Raw genomic sequence first — 11502 nt, forward strand, 5'->3', positions numbered from 1 at the left:
CCTTATGATGCACGCACTTCATGCTTCATCCTTGTACCATGCGTTGCAGCATCATCCTTCCAATGGCAGTCTCAGCTGCGTTTCCATTGGGGACAAAAGCCAGGAGAAAATAAAAAAGATTGCGTTATTAAAATGTGTGACTGGACAACCACTTACATGCATGAGTTTGTCGGCAACTGTGGGCGGCTCGTTATCACACCTTTAACCGATCGCTGCTACATAACCCTGACGCAGGCTCTGAACTTGACCATGGGAGGTGCCCCGGCGGGCCCTGCAGGCACAGGGAAGACAGAAACAACTAAGGATCTCAGCAGGGCAATAGGTCTTCCCGTCTTTGTATTTAACTGCTCGGATCAGATGAACTATTTGTCCATGGCGCAAATCTTCATGGGGCTAGCACAGTCGGGGGCGTGGGGGTGTTTCGATGAGTTCAATCGAATTTCAATTGAGGTGCTTTCTGTGGTATCTACGCAAGTCAAGTGCATACTTGACGCGATGAAAGAAGGAAGGAAACGGTTTCAATTCATGGACGATGAGATTAATCTTGTCAAAACTTGCGGTGTATTTATTACCATGAATCCAGGCTACGCCGGCAGAACAGAACTACCAGAGAATCTCAAGTCACTTTTCAGGCAAATCAAGTCTTCACTCCTATCCCCTAATCCTTAAACATGAGCCCGCAGTCATGTTACAGTAGCTCATTTTTCTCTGATTAGACCACCTCAACGTTTGCTAAGTAAATTGAGGCCTAGTGGTGGCGCTATAGGGTATTGCCTCACGACTCGCGATGTGCAGCCTTTAAATTTTAAGGCGAAGTGCTCGCTGTTAGGGATCCGTGCGTTCTAATCTGGAGCCTTTTCATTGCGCATTAACGATTGTTATCTGTGGTGCGCCTTGTCTTCGTCGTACAGGCCCTGCGCAATGATCGTGCCTGACGTGTTGTTCATCTGCGAGAACATGCTGATGTCAGAGGGTTTCGTATCGGCCCGCGCCTTAGCACATAAGTTTGTGACCCTTTATGCTTTGTGTAAAACCTTACTATCAGATGCCTTACACTATGATTGGGGTCTCCGAGCAGTCAAGGCTGTGCTGCGGCAAGCTGGCTCACTCAAGAGAGCCGACCCTAATGTTAATGAAGATACGCTGCTGATGAGGGCACTGAGAGACTTCAATATTGCGAAAATAACAAGTGAAGGTAAGATACAGAAAAACAGAAGAAGCAGCGCAAAATGAAGAACTCCAGAAACGCTGCCCACGGTTATATGTACATATTTATGTGTATGAATATGAATTCAATTTGCATACCACTACATGCGCCTTGCACAGTGTGAAACAGAAATCCGTGTATAATTATGAACATTGTAGATGCGTGTATGTCTGCCCGTCACAGAGGGTGCCCGTTTTCTTTGTATAATTGAATTCTTCCATTGCAGACAAGCCCATATTCCTGCGTCTTATCGAGGATCTGTTCCCTGGTGTCGTGTCGCCGCCCAAACGCGATGTCGATTTCTGGAAAGTGGTTATGGCAGTGACAAAGGCTCAAAAATTGCAATGCGAGGAACAATTCATTTTAAAATGCGTCCAAGTTCGAGAGGCCATACAAGTGCGTTCTTAATCCTAAGCCCTTCGCCTCTAGACAAGTGCCCTGGAGAGACGGAACCGTCGTTGGTTTTAGAGGGCGGTTCACGGGGTTTGGAGCTTGCTGCGAGCCCCGGAACCATAGACAGTATATCTCTCCTCAGGTACGACATTGCTTATTTATTCTCGGTCCTCCTGGGGCCGGCAAATCACGGGTGTGGCAAACGCTCTCGAAGGCGCTGAAGGCGATTGGGGAAGATGGGGTGGTGGAGGTATTGAACCCCAAAGCCATATCAACAAATGAGCTATACGGGTGGGCGGAAAACAACATTAGATGCTCTAGGGTTTAAGCCAGAAGATAGAAAAGCAATAGTGTTAGAAATGGCAATAACAGTTATGCTGCTCACGAATATGCTTTTACTCATGGCGTCGATAAAATTGCAATTGTTTTGTTCAAATACGAACTCCCCATGTACATATGGGCATGGCTTCATTAGCAGAAGAATAAGCAAGTAGCACTCCTGCTAGTGCAATGCTATCATCACCACTATTTAGCTTTCTGATTATGACTACTGTTGATGATGGTCACGGTCACTTCACAGGTTATTCTGATTGGCACGCGCTACACCACGTGATGAGACGGAAGTGGAACTTTTTCCACCCAATCCAGCATATGAATTGCACGTTTACTGTGAATATTTCCCCCATCACTTTCTAACATATTGCCGCTGTTAGCATTGTTTTCAAGGAGCGCATTACTATGGTATGGCAGTGTGTGTGGATCAGGTACATGACCCCTGCCAAGGAGTGGAAAGATGGAGCGGTAGCCGTCATAATGCGGAATATGTCAAAAGAGCGTGGAGGGTTTAAACCTTCCCACCTCCACAAGTGGATTATTTTAGATGGTGACATAGATGCAGAGTGGATTGAGTCCATGAACACTGTCATGGATGACAACAAGGTAGGATAGTTAGGAGCAATCGCGTACTAGCTGGACAGAAATTATATGCACAAGCCGTATCGCACTTCAGCTATAACAAAGTTGGGGAAAGCAGGCGCCTCAAGTGAAGCCATTTTCACAACTATGATTGCACATATCTTAGCTTGTGACCAGTTAGGAACAGAAGAGTTGCGGCAAATGCCACAAGCCTCTAGAATTCTCTAGAATTGAAAATTGCTATGCAGGTGCTGACACTAGTGAGCAATGAACGAATTCCGTTCACTCCGACAATGAGAATGATATTTGAAATCGCGGATATGAAGCATGCAAGTCCAGCAACTGTCTCAAGAGGAGGCGTGGTATTCATCAACGAGACCGACGTTGGGTGGAAACCCTTCGTAGATTCTTGGAGGGAAACGCTCAGTGACCAAGTAGCACAGTCTCAGTTGTATCTGCTGTTTTCTTACTACTTTGAATCGGTAAGGACCTGCGCGTAAAAATACATATGAATGCACTAATATCTTGTGTACAAAACACAATATGCATGTATACGCAAACATATGATAGATACATGCACAGCAGATCACTCCAATAGAGTACAAGTCACCTGTTTTAGGCATATTTATTCAGCGGTTTGGTTCCCCAATCAACACTCCTTTTGTTTCAGAAAGAAGTATATGACATAATAACTCTCCACGACACTTCACTGAACAGACAGGAAGGGGAGAGAAAGAAATAGCAGAGTTCGGCTACACTTGCCCTGCTAGAGTCCAAAGTGCCTACGTGTCGCTTGTCGAAGCAGATCAACAGCTCAGAGGTTGAGAGCCCACAACAAAAATCGCAAGCTGCCGTAGCCCTTGAACGCGAGCCCTTGCGTACTGAATTAAAGGTGCTGTGCTGTAAGGTTTTTCGCGTTGTGCAGAACATAGAGATGTTTCATCGTACCTTCAAGTTTGTCTGCCCCATGACAGACATTGCTTTTGTCGAGGGCATTTGTACATTCGTCGATGCGCTCCTTTGCCGCAACAAAGCCACAACAGACGCATTTAAGGCTAAAAGCGTCGATGAGCAGAAGCTCACATATGAAGGCTATTTCCTATCGGCCTTGATGTGGACAGTTGGAGCTTGTGTAGCAGATGATAAAGCTCTCAACTACAGGTAGAGCACAGACCTGCAAATATTCTTTTTGGGCTGATTTTGCAGGGACTGCTATTTTCGCCCATTCCCCAGGGATTGGTATTGTGCCCTTCATGTACTGTCCGTGCCTTTCTGTGCGTGTGTATTGCGCTAAGGGCCCAGTTCAGCAACTGGTTACGAGCCGCTGCGCGCATTAAGTTCCCAGAAAATGGCCTTTGTTTTGATTATTACTTTGAAGAATCGACTTGCCAGTGGGTGCAGTGGAGTTCTCAATTGAAGCCTTATGAGCCTGTAACAGAGATGTTGTTTAACAAGATCATAGTCTCCACGACAGACACCCTTCGGTAAGCGAAGATGCATGGTGCAGTCACTGAAGCCCTGTCGAAGGACCTGCAAATGCTAAACACATTTCTAATTGCTTGGCTAAAGCTTTCGCCATACTATGGTTGTTGGTGAGCAGCATCAACTACGTAAATGAACTATTCTGCAAGCGCGGAAGAGCCGTTCTGCTTGTTGGTTCCTGTGGTTCTGGAAAAAGCACCATTATCAAGGTAATTGAAAGATGCATACAGTCCTAGATATGGACAAGCCATTTCTTAAGGTTTCCCTTAAGCAGCTCTGCAACAGTTACCGAAATACTTGGATATCATTCTTGTGACTTACCGTGTCCCTAGTCACCCTTTTTGAAATGAAGACCCGAAACCCTTTAGTTACGTGGCACATTGTGTGCAAATTGCATTAATCACTTTTCTGTCATAGGACTTCTTCCGCCACTTGCCCCCCGATTTTGAAAGCGCCACAATCAATCTTAATTCCTACACGGACTCACGGATGCTGCAAAATATTCTGGAGTCCAACATTGAAAAACGGTGGGCAGAGGCTGAAAAAGCTATTTTCTTGGCGTTGCAATGCAACTACTGAGCATGAGAAGCGATACTGCATTTTATTGCATTTGTTTGACTTGCAGCACCGGCCATACTTACGGACCCGTGGGAAATAAACGTATAGTGTATTTCATTGACGACTTGAATATGCCATACGTCGATAAATACGATACCCAGCCTCCACTAGAGCTACTGCGGCAACTTATGGACTACGGTAGTATGTTTGACCGCAGCCATTTGGAAGACAAGATGAATGTGGTAGACGTGCAGTATATGGCGTGCATGAATCCCACCGCTGGTTCGTTCAATATCAGCTCTCGGCTTCAGCGTCACTTTTCAGTAGTTACCTGTTTCGAAGCTGACGCTGAGACTATTGGTCGCATCTATGGCAGCATTCTCAAACAGCATCTCCTGCCATTCGACCCGTCCGTGGCAGAGCTAGAGGGACCCGTATTGCAGGCCACAATAGACCTATTTGCACAAATTCGTGCCGATCCAACGTTTCTGCACTCTGCAAAAAAATTCCACTACAACTTCAACCTACGCGACCTCTCCAGCATGTTTAGAGGGGTGCTGAGGTCAACTCCCTCCATGTACCGACAAACAGTGGGCGGTACTACGAAGCTAATCCGACTTTGGCTCCATGAGGCAAACAGAGTGCTTCGAGATCGACTGATATCGGAAAGCGATATGAATGCGCTCGACAATATCATCAAAGTTGTTGTTAAGAAGCACTTTCCTGATGAAGATCAAGAACAAATCCATGCAGCCCCAAATATCATGTGCAGCTTTTTGTCCGAGGCCTCCGGCAATGATCCTGTGAGCCGCGGGCTCCTACTAACTCACAACTCGTATAATAGATGTCACAGAATGGCCTAAGCAGCATCAGTTTTCGAATTACGTGACCTGTGCTTTCCTCATTGAATTGCGGGTAACTTTGTCCTAACTAGGGGGTTTTTGCTCGAAGGAGTGCGTCCAGAGGTGACTTTGGATTGCCAGGATCAATTTTGAAACTTAGATCGAAAGATTTTTCAACCAATCAGACTTGTTCTGTGCGTATGCAGGTTTATATGCCTGTTCAAGACAAGGAATCGCTGCGGCAGGTCCTGCAGGAGAAGCTTGAAGAGTATTCGCAAACATACACGGAGATGAACTTGGTTCTTTTTGATGATGCCATTTTACATGTTACGCGCATATGTAGAATAATAGACGTTCCCGGGGGCAACGCCCTACTTGTCGGTGTTGGAGGCAGCGGCAAACAAAGCCTCAGTCGGCTAGCATGCTTTATCTCAAAGGTTGAAACGTACCAGATCGTCGTTAGCCAGCATTACGATAGCGCTGCCTTCAAGATAGACATGCAGGTGGGCTCCACGTCTGCGCATGGATAAAGAGCTTATCTTTCTTCTCTAAAGACAACAGCAGTTTGCAGCGGAGCTTCCTTTGCTTTCATTTCGTTTCAATACCCCTGCAAAATAATCATCAATCAGTGAGGGCCATCAGTGTGTGCCTTGCCTGCCGGCGTCATCACAGGAATTGATGAACAAAGCCATTGTGCGTCCTGGGACTCCCCATGCGCTCCTGCTGACAGATCAGCAGATCGTAGATGAACAATTGCTGGTCTACGTCAACGACCTCTTAGCCTCAGGAAACATTCCCGACCTCTTCACAAGGGACGAATATGAGCAGATCTTCACAGTCCTCAGGTAACACTGCAAGCAAGAGGCAGCTCAATCGCTAGCAGCAAGCTTAATTGATGAATTTTCAATTTGCACACTGCATCCTCTAGTAGGTTAACTCCCCACGGTGCGCCACTGCTACCGCAGGAAGCAAATCAGGCCTGGGGCTCCAGGGAATACTAGGGAAGGCATGTGGCAAGTGTTTACGGACAAAGTACAGACAAACGTGCACGTTATTATCTGCCACTCACCTGTAGGCGAGCATTTGAGAGTTCGAGCCCGCAAATTCCCAGGCTTAATTTCAGGGACGACAGTGGATGAATTCCATCCTTGGTCGCGAGATGCGCTGGTGCAGACAGGAGCGGTATTCCTAAAGGGCAAGTAACAAAATGTTTGCAGAAAATACCAGAATAAACTATTTTAGTTTGCGAGCAATGCTATCTAGTCAAAACCATTTTCCGCTACAGCAAAAGCTGCTGCAATGGGAGCAACACCGGCAATCAGAGCATAATATCAATGCGTAACTCTTGAGCACGGTGCTGCAGACGTGCAACTCCCGGCTGAAGAGCTACGCGGATTGTTGGCGGAGCACATGGCAAACGTGCATTTGAGCATAGATGTGGCGAATGAGAATTTCTTGCGACAAGAAAGGCGTTACAATTACACTACGCCAAAATCTTTCTTGGAGCTGATTGTTTTCTACAAACAATTTCTCAGTCGCAAAAGAGAGGAAGCGAATCAGTCCATCAACAGGCTGCTTAAAGGTCTGACTACTTTGAAGGAAACAACGGCAGAGGTTGAGGGGCTGAGGGAAGACCTAAAGGAGAAAATGATCGTGGTAGACGAAAAGAAAGCAGCAGCTGACGCGTTGGTTGAACAGGTCCTCAAGGCCTCAGCAATTGCTGATGAGGAGGCCAAAATTGCGAACGCAGAAAAAGATAAGGCAAACGCCCTGAGTGAAGAAGCGGCAGAAATACAAAAGAAAGCTGACGAAGAACTCTCAGAAGCAATGCCAGCGATGGAGAGAGCCAGAGAAGCAGTCAAGTGCCTTACGAAACCTGCTATCCAGGTAAGACCGAATCCTAGACCTTCAAGCGTACTTCTCCACATTTCTTAAATGTGCTACGTGGATGAACTCCACAGTAGTTACTCTAGTCTATAGTTGCTTTATTCTGAAACAACAGCGCTGGCTGAGTGTTTAATATACAGGAGCTCAAATCGTTACCGAAACCCCCAGCCGAATGTTTGGAGGTTACTAAGGCTGTGCTGATAATGAGGGGGGCAGGGAAGAATACAGAATGGAAGGCGGCACAAAAGATGATGAGCGACCCTGGAAAATTCTTGGAACAAGTAAAAACGACATGCGGTGACACAAATACACACGAGCGGCACTGTATTGAACCTTTTGTGCCCAAACTTCAGAGCCCCGAAAGTTTGTGAAGAACATGCTGAATCATCAAGTATGAAGCGAAGTCCCGGGAGCATTATAGCCCGGCCTTACGCGAGGTAATTCCGTGTGGATATCCTTACAGGTTCGCGCATTTGACGCTGAGAACATGACGGAGGAAACGGTTAATGCAATCACTCCGATAATTTCCCAGCCATTTTTCAACTTTGAAGTTATGAAGAGCAAGTCACTTGCTGCCGCATTCCTTGCAAACTGGGTGGTGAATATTGTCACGTACAACACCATCTACCGCAAAGTAAAACCCTTGATGGATAAATTTGCAGAGGCCACCGAGTCCAAGGCCAAAGCCGACTCTAACCTGGCTCAAGTAATGGAGCGCGTTCGAGAAATTAATGGTACAGCCTAGTCGCTAGACACACTGTTTGGCGAACCAAAAAAACGGAAGCTCTTTCAAGTTGTTCCAGCTCGCGAAACCCCTTGGGTGGTGTCTACAAGCGCTGGCTCTGTGCATTATCGGCGTCAGGTCAACATTGGATTTCCGTAGTATATTTCCTTGCTTCAATGTTCAGAAAAAGTGGCGAAACTGCAACAAAAACTCCAAGAAGCTGATGACGACCGTCGTGGAGTCGTAGCTCAGGCCGAAGAGTGTCAGTTGAAGTTAGACCTTGCAGAGCGGCTGGTCAACGGTTTGGCAGACGAGAATGCGAGATGGACGCAGGCCATGGGTGAGCTGGAATCCTCGAAAATGACTGTCATCGGAGATTACCTTCTGGCTGCAGCTTTCGTTTCATACGCGGGAGCCTTCTCGGCGTCCTTCCGAGTCGGGCTCATTGAGGTACAAACATAAAAGCGCAGAAGCAGCTCACAGCTGATATGCTATTCATTAAGCCAATACTCAAGAGATCTTAGCATCTGCCTCCAAGCAACACACATAGCTCTTGGCGCACAATAAATGCTGGATGGTGCATCTCTTGGTGGCGTAACTTGCTGATGTGGTTGCTGCATAACTTTGTAACCTGTGGTTCCAGGGTGAATGGAAGGCTGACCTCGTGAAGCAAAATATACCCTTTACACCCACTGTTAGTCCTTTGGAGGTATTGGCAGACGAGGCAGATATCGCCTTATGGAAAAATGAAGGCTTGCCTGCGGATCGCATTTCCATTGAAAACGCAGCGATTGTCACATCCTGCCTTAGGTAATCATCTACGCATAATGTACTTCAATACCTATGTTCACGGTGCGCCAGAGTTACGGCCTTAAATCACGTGGACTAAGCTGAGAGTCTGGAACTACAAGCAAGTTCAACTAGAGCTGTTTGCGTTTCTCTGTTAACCCAGGTGGCCTTTGTTGGTGGACCCGCAGCTGCAAGGGACACGTTGGGTTAAGCAGAGAGCTCACGAAAGCCTGATAACAGTGTCTGTAAATCGTGACCGCTGGCTGACCAAAACGATTGATGCAATACGAAATGGCGACACCCTCCTAATAGAAAACCTAACCGAGTCTATCGATCCTGTCCTAGATCCCATTTTATCTCGAGCCGTCTCCAGAAAGGTGACCAAACAAAGGAAATAGCCAGGTCTTTTTTGCCGCTGTGTCGGGGAAAAGGGTTTGGGACCGAAAAGTCTTGCGCATGGCTTCCAGAGCTGTAAAGTGTACCCTGAGATGCAGCTTTCGATGCAGAAAGTGGGGAAATAAATTCTTTTTGTCAATTCCTTTTGCAGTTCATACCGTACGGGTGCAATATTTCTTCTGCCAGATCCAACTTTTGTATGTTTCAGGGCCGTACGCTATACGTAAAGATAGCAGGGGAAGATATAGAGTTCAACACCGAGTTTCGCCTTTTGCTGCAAACAAAGCTCCCTAACCCGCATTACAAGCCTGAGATCGCAGCCCAATGCACTTTGGTAAACTTCACGGTCACTCCTGAGGGGCTGGAGGAGCAGTTCCTGGCGATGATTGTCAACGCTGAGCAGCCAGACCTCGAGACATCGAAGCAAGCCCTCACTCGAAAGCAAAATGAATTCAAGGTAACCCTGGCCCAGCTTGAAGACAAGCTTCTCTTTGAGCTCTCAAATGCAGATCCTGAGCTTATCCTCGCGAATACAGCACTTGTCGAGAGCCTAGAGGAAACGAAGCGGACAGCCAAGGAAATACAGGAACAGGTTAGAGACTAAACGAAACCTTGCAACATGACTTTACACATCACGGACCTTACTTATCTTCTTATACAGTTGCTTCCGGATCTCTAATTTTAACTGTACAAATTAATGTCTGTGGCTTAGGGCTCACAGTGTAATGCGAGACAGAAAAGATAGTTGATTTGGCTTTTCGAGCAGGAAAACCCCGGCAGGCAGCTGATACACCCTAAGTCCTTCGAATTCAAGGCAGCATGTTCGTGATGATGTCTTTCGGTCTTTAAACACTTGTGCTTGATCGTGCTACTTTGGGTTGCATGTGTAACTTAGCTGCACCTATACACAAGTACATACATATCTTGCCTCATATTCATATTGGCACATGCTCGCAGCAAGTTGTAGCAAAAGAGAGAGAGGAGCAAATCAACAGGAGTCGTGAAGCCTATCGTAGGGCAGCATCAGAGGCGTCGATGCTGTACTTTGTGCTCACGCGGCTCCGTAGTGTTAACCCAATGTACCAGTATTCGCTGGACTCATTCATCACATTTGTGCACAAGGTAAGCTCCAGATGCAGGTGTCTGCGAACTACTGCAAATGTTGAATCGCTTCGGTAAGCCCTCTGTCTGAAATAAATTTGTCAGTTATTAGATTTTGATGGGAAGTATTGCAGATCATGGATCAGTGGAATATCCAAAGCAGTGCGTGCCCCTAACTTTGCAGGCTATCGACAAGACTAAAGTGTGCGAGACAGTCCAAGAACGCTGTACAGAACTTGTCACTTCGATTCGCACGACAGTCATAATATGGGTGGGGCGCGGCTTGTTTGAGCGTCACAAGCTGTCGTTTTTGATCATGCTAACATTCCAGCTCTTGCAGAAGGGGAGCCTAAAGGACCAATTTGACGCGAAGTTGATGGATTTCTTGCTTAAAGGACCCATAAAGCAAGTACCCGAAAACCCTCTTGCCGACTGGCTGCCCAACAAGGCTTGGTATGCAGTGCAAAAGCTCATAGAGCTTCCCGGTTTTGAGTCATTTGCCACAAATATGCAAAAGGACGCGCCTTCAAGGTTCAAAGAATGGTTCCAAGAGCTTCAACCAGAAAAAGTCAAGTTGCCCCTTGACTGGAAGGCGCTTGACAACATGCCATTCAAAAAGCTCGTGGTAGGTGCTTCACCACGTAAGACGGACTAATATCTACACGCCGCATTTACGCACGTCAGGACAACGGAAATGACGCTGTATATATACTCGTACAGGCGGGATTATACGTATCAATATCCTTCAGGTGCTGCGCTGCCTACGGCCTGATCGGCTGACTGCAGCAATTTCGGATTATATTCGCACAATGCTTCCATACGGGGGGCAGTATTTAGATGGAGACTCTGCGCTATCATTTTATGAAATTTTTGAATCGTCCTTCGAGGAATCTACGGCCACAACTCCAATCTTTTTCATTCTTTCCCCAGGGGCTGACCCCGTAAAGGAGATTGAAGCCCTAGGCAAGAAGATGGGATACATTGCAAACTTCAACCTGCACAACGTCGCATTAGGGCAGGCATGATACACTGCACAACAAAACCACGACCCGATAAATACTTCACAAGGATTACATGCTTCGGCGCCTGATAGGCACTTTCTTTTGTGATGCTTCTTGCGACGAAGATAAAGCTTGTTTCCGAAATATAGGAGACAACCTTGAAGGTCTGTTGCGATTGTGACTGATCAGGGTCAAGATGTTGTGGCG

The 11502-nt window shown here is 46.7% G+C and overlaps 3 protein-coding genes across 3 annotated transcripts; all 3 read left to right on the forward strand.

Moving 5' to 3' along the window:
- Positions 1 to 495: 495 nt before the first annotated feature.
- ETH_00017815 (uncharacterized protein) lies at positions 496 to 669 on the forward strand (the record flags this gene model as incomplete). Its single annotated transcript, XM_013373871.1, has 1 exon — positions 496 to 669. One exon carries the CDS (start codon positions 496 to 498, stop codon positions 667 to 669), a length of 174 nt encoding a protein of 57 aa, XP_013229325.1.
- A 252-nt stretch (positions 670 to 921) lies between these two features.
- ETH_00017820 (uncharacterized protein) lies at positions 922 to 9797 on the forward strand (the record flags this gene model as incomplete). Its single annotated transcript, XM_013373872.1, has 20 exons — positions 922 to 1195; positions 1434 to 1603; positions 1815 to 1891; positions 2365 to 2539; positions 2764 to 2997; positions 3441 to 3676; positions 3811 to 3999; positions 4116 to 4206; positions 4415 to 4524; positions 4623 to 5358; positions 5604 to 5900; positions 6070 to 6242; positions 6363 to 6579; positions 6748 to 7284; positions 7425 to 7565; positions 7748 to 8018; positions 8193 to 8458; positions 8652 to 8818; positions 8961 to 9174; positions 9402 to 9797. The coding sequence occupies 20 exons, from the start codon at positions 922 to 924 to the stop codon at positions 9795 to 9797; spliced, it is 4971 nt and encodes a 1656-aa protein (XP_013229326.1).
- A 615-nt stretch (positions 9798 to 10412) lies between these two features.
- On the forward strand, positions 10413 to 11319 carry ETH_00017825 (uncharacterized protein; the record flags this gene model as incomplete). Its single annotated transcript, XM_013373873.1, has 2 exons — positions 10413 to 10919; positions 11044 to 11319. 2 exons carry the CDS (start codon positions 10413 to 10415, stop codon positions 11317 to 11319), a joined length of 783 nt encoding a protein of 260 aa, XP_013229327.1.
- Positions 11320 to 11502: the final 183 nt, after the last annotated feature.

The sequence above is a fragment of the Eimeria tenella genome, genomic scaffold (genome assembly GCF_000499545.2).
Source record: "Eimeria tenella Houghton genomic scaffold, Eth_scaff18, whole genome shotgun sequence".
Lineage (NCBI taxonomy): Eukaryota > Apicomplexa > Conoidasida > Eucoccidiorida > Eimeriidae > Eimeria > Eimeria tenella.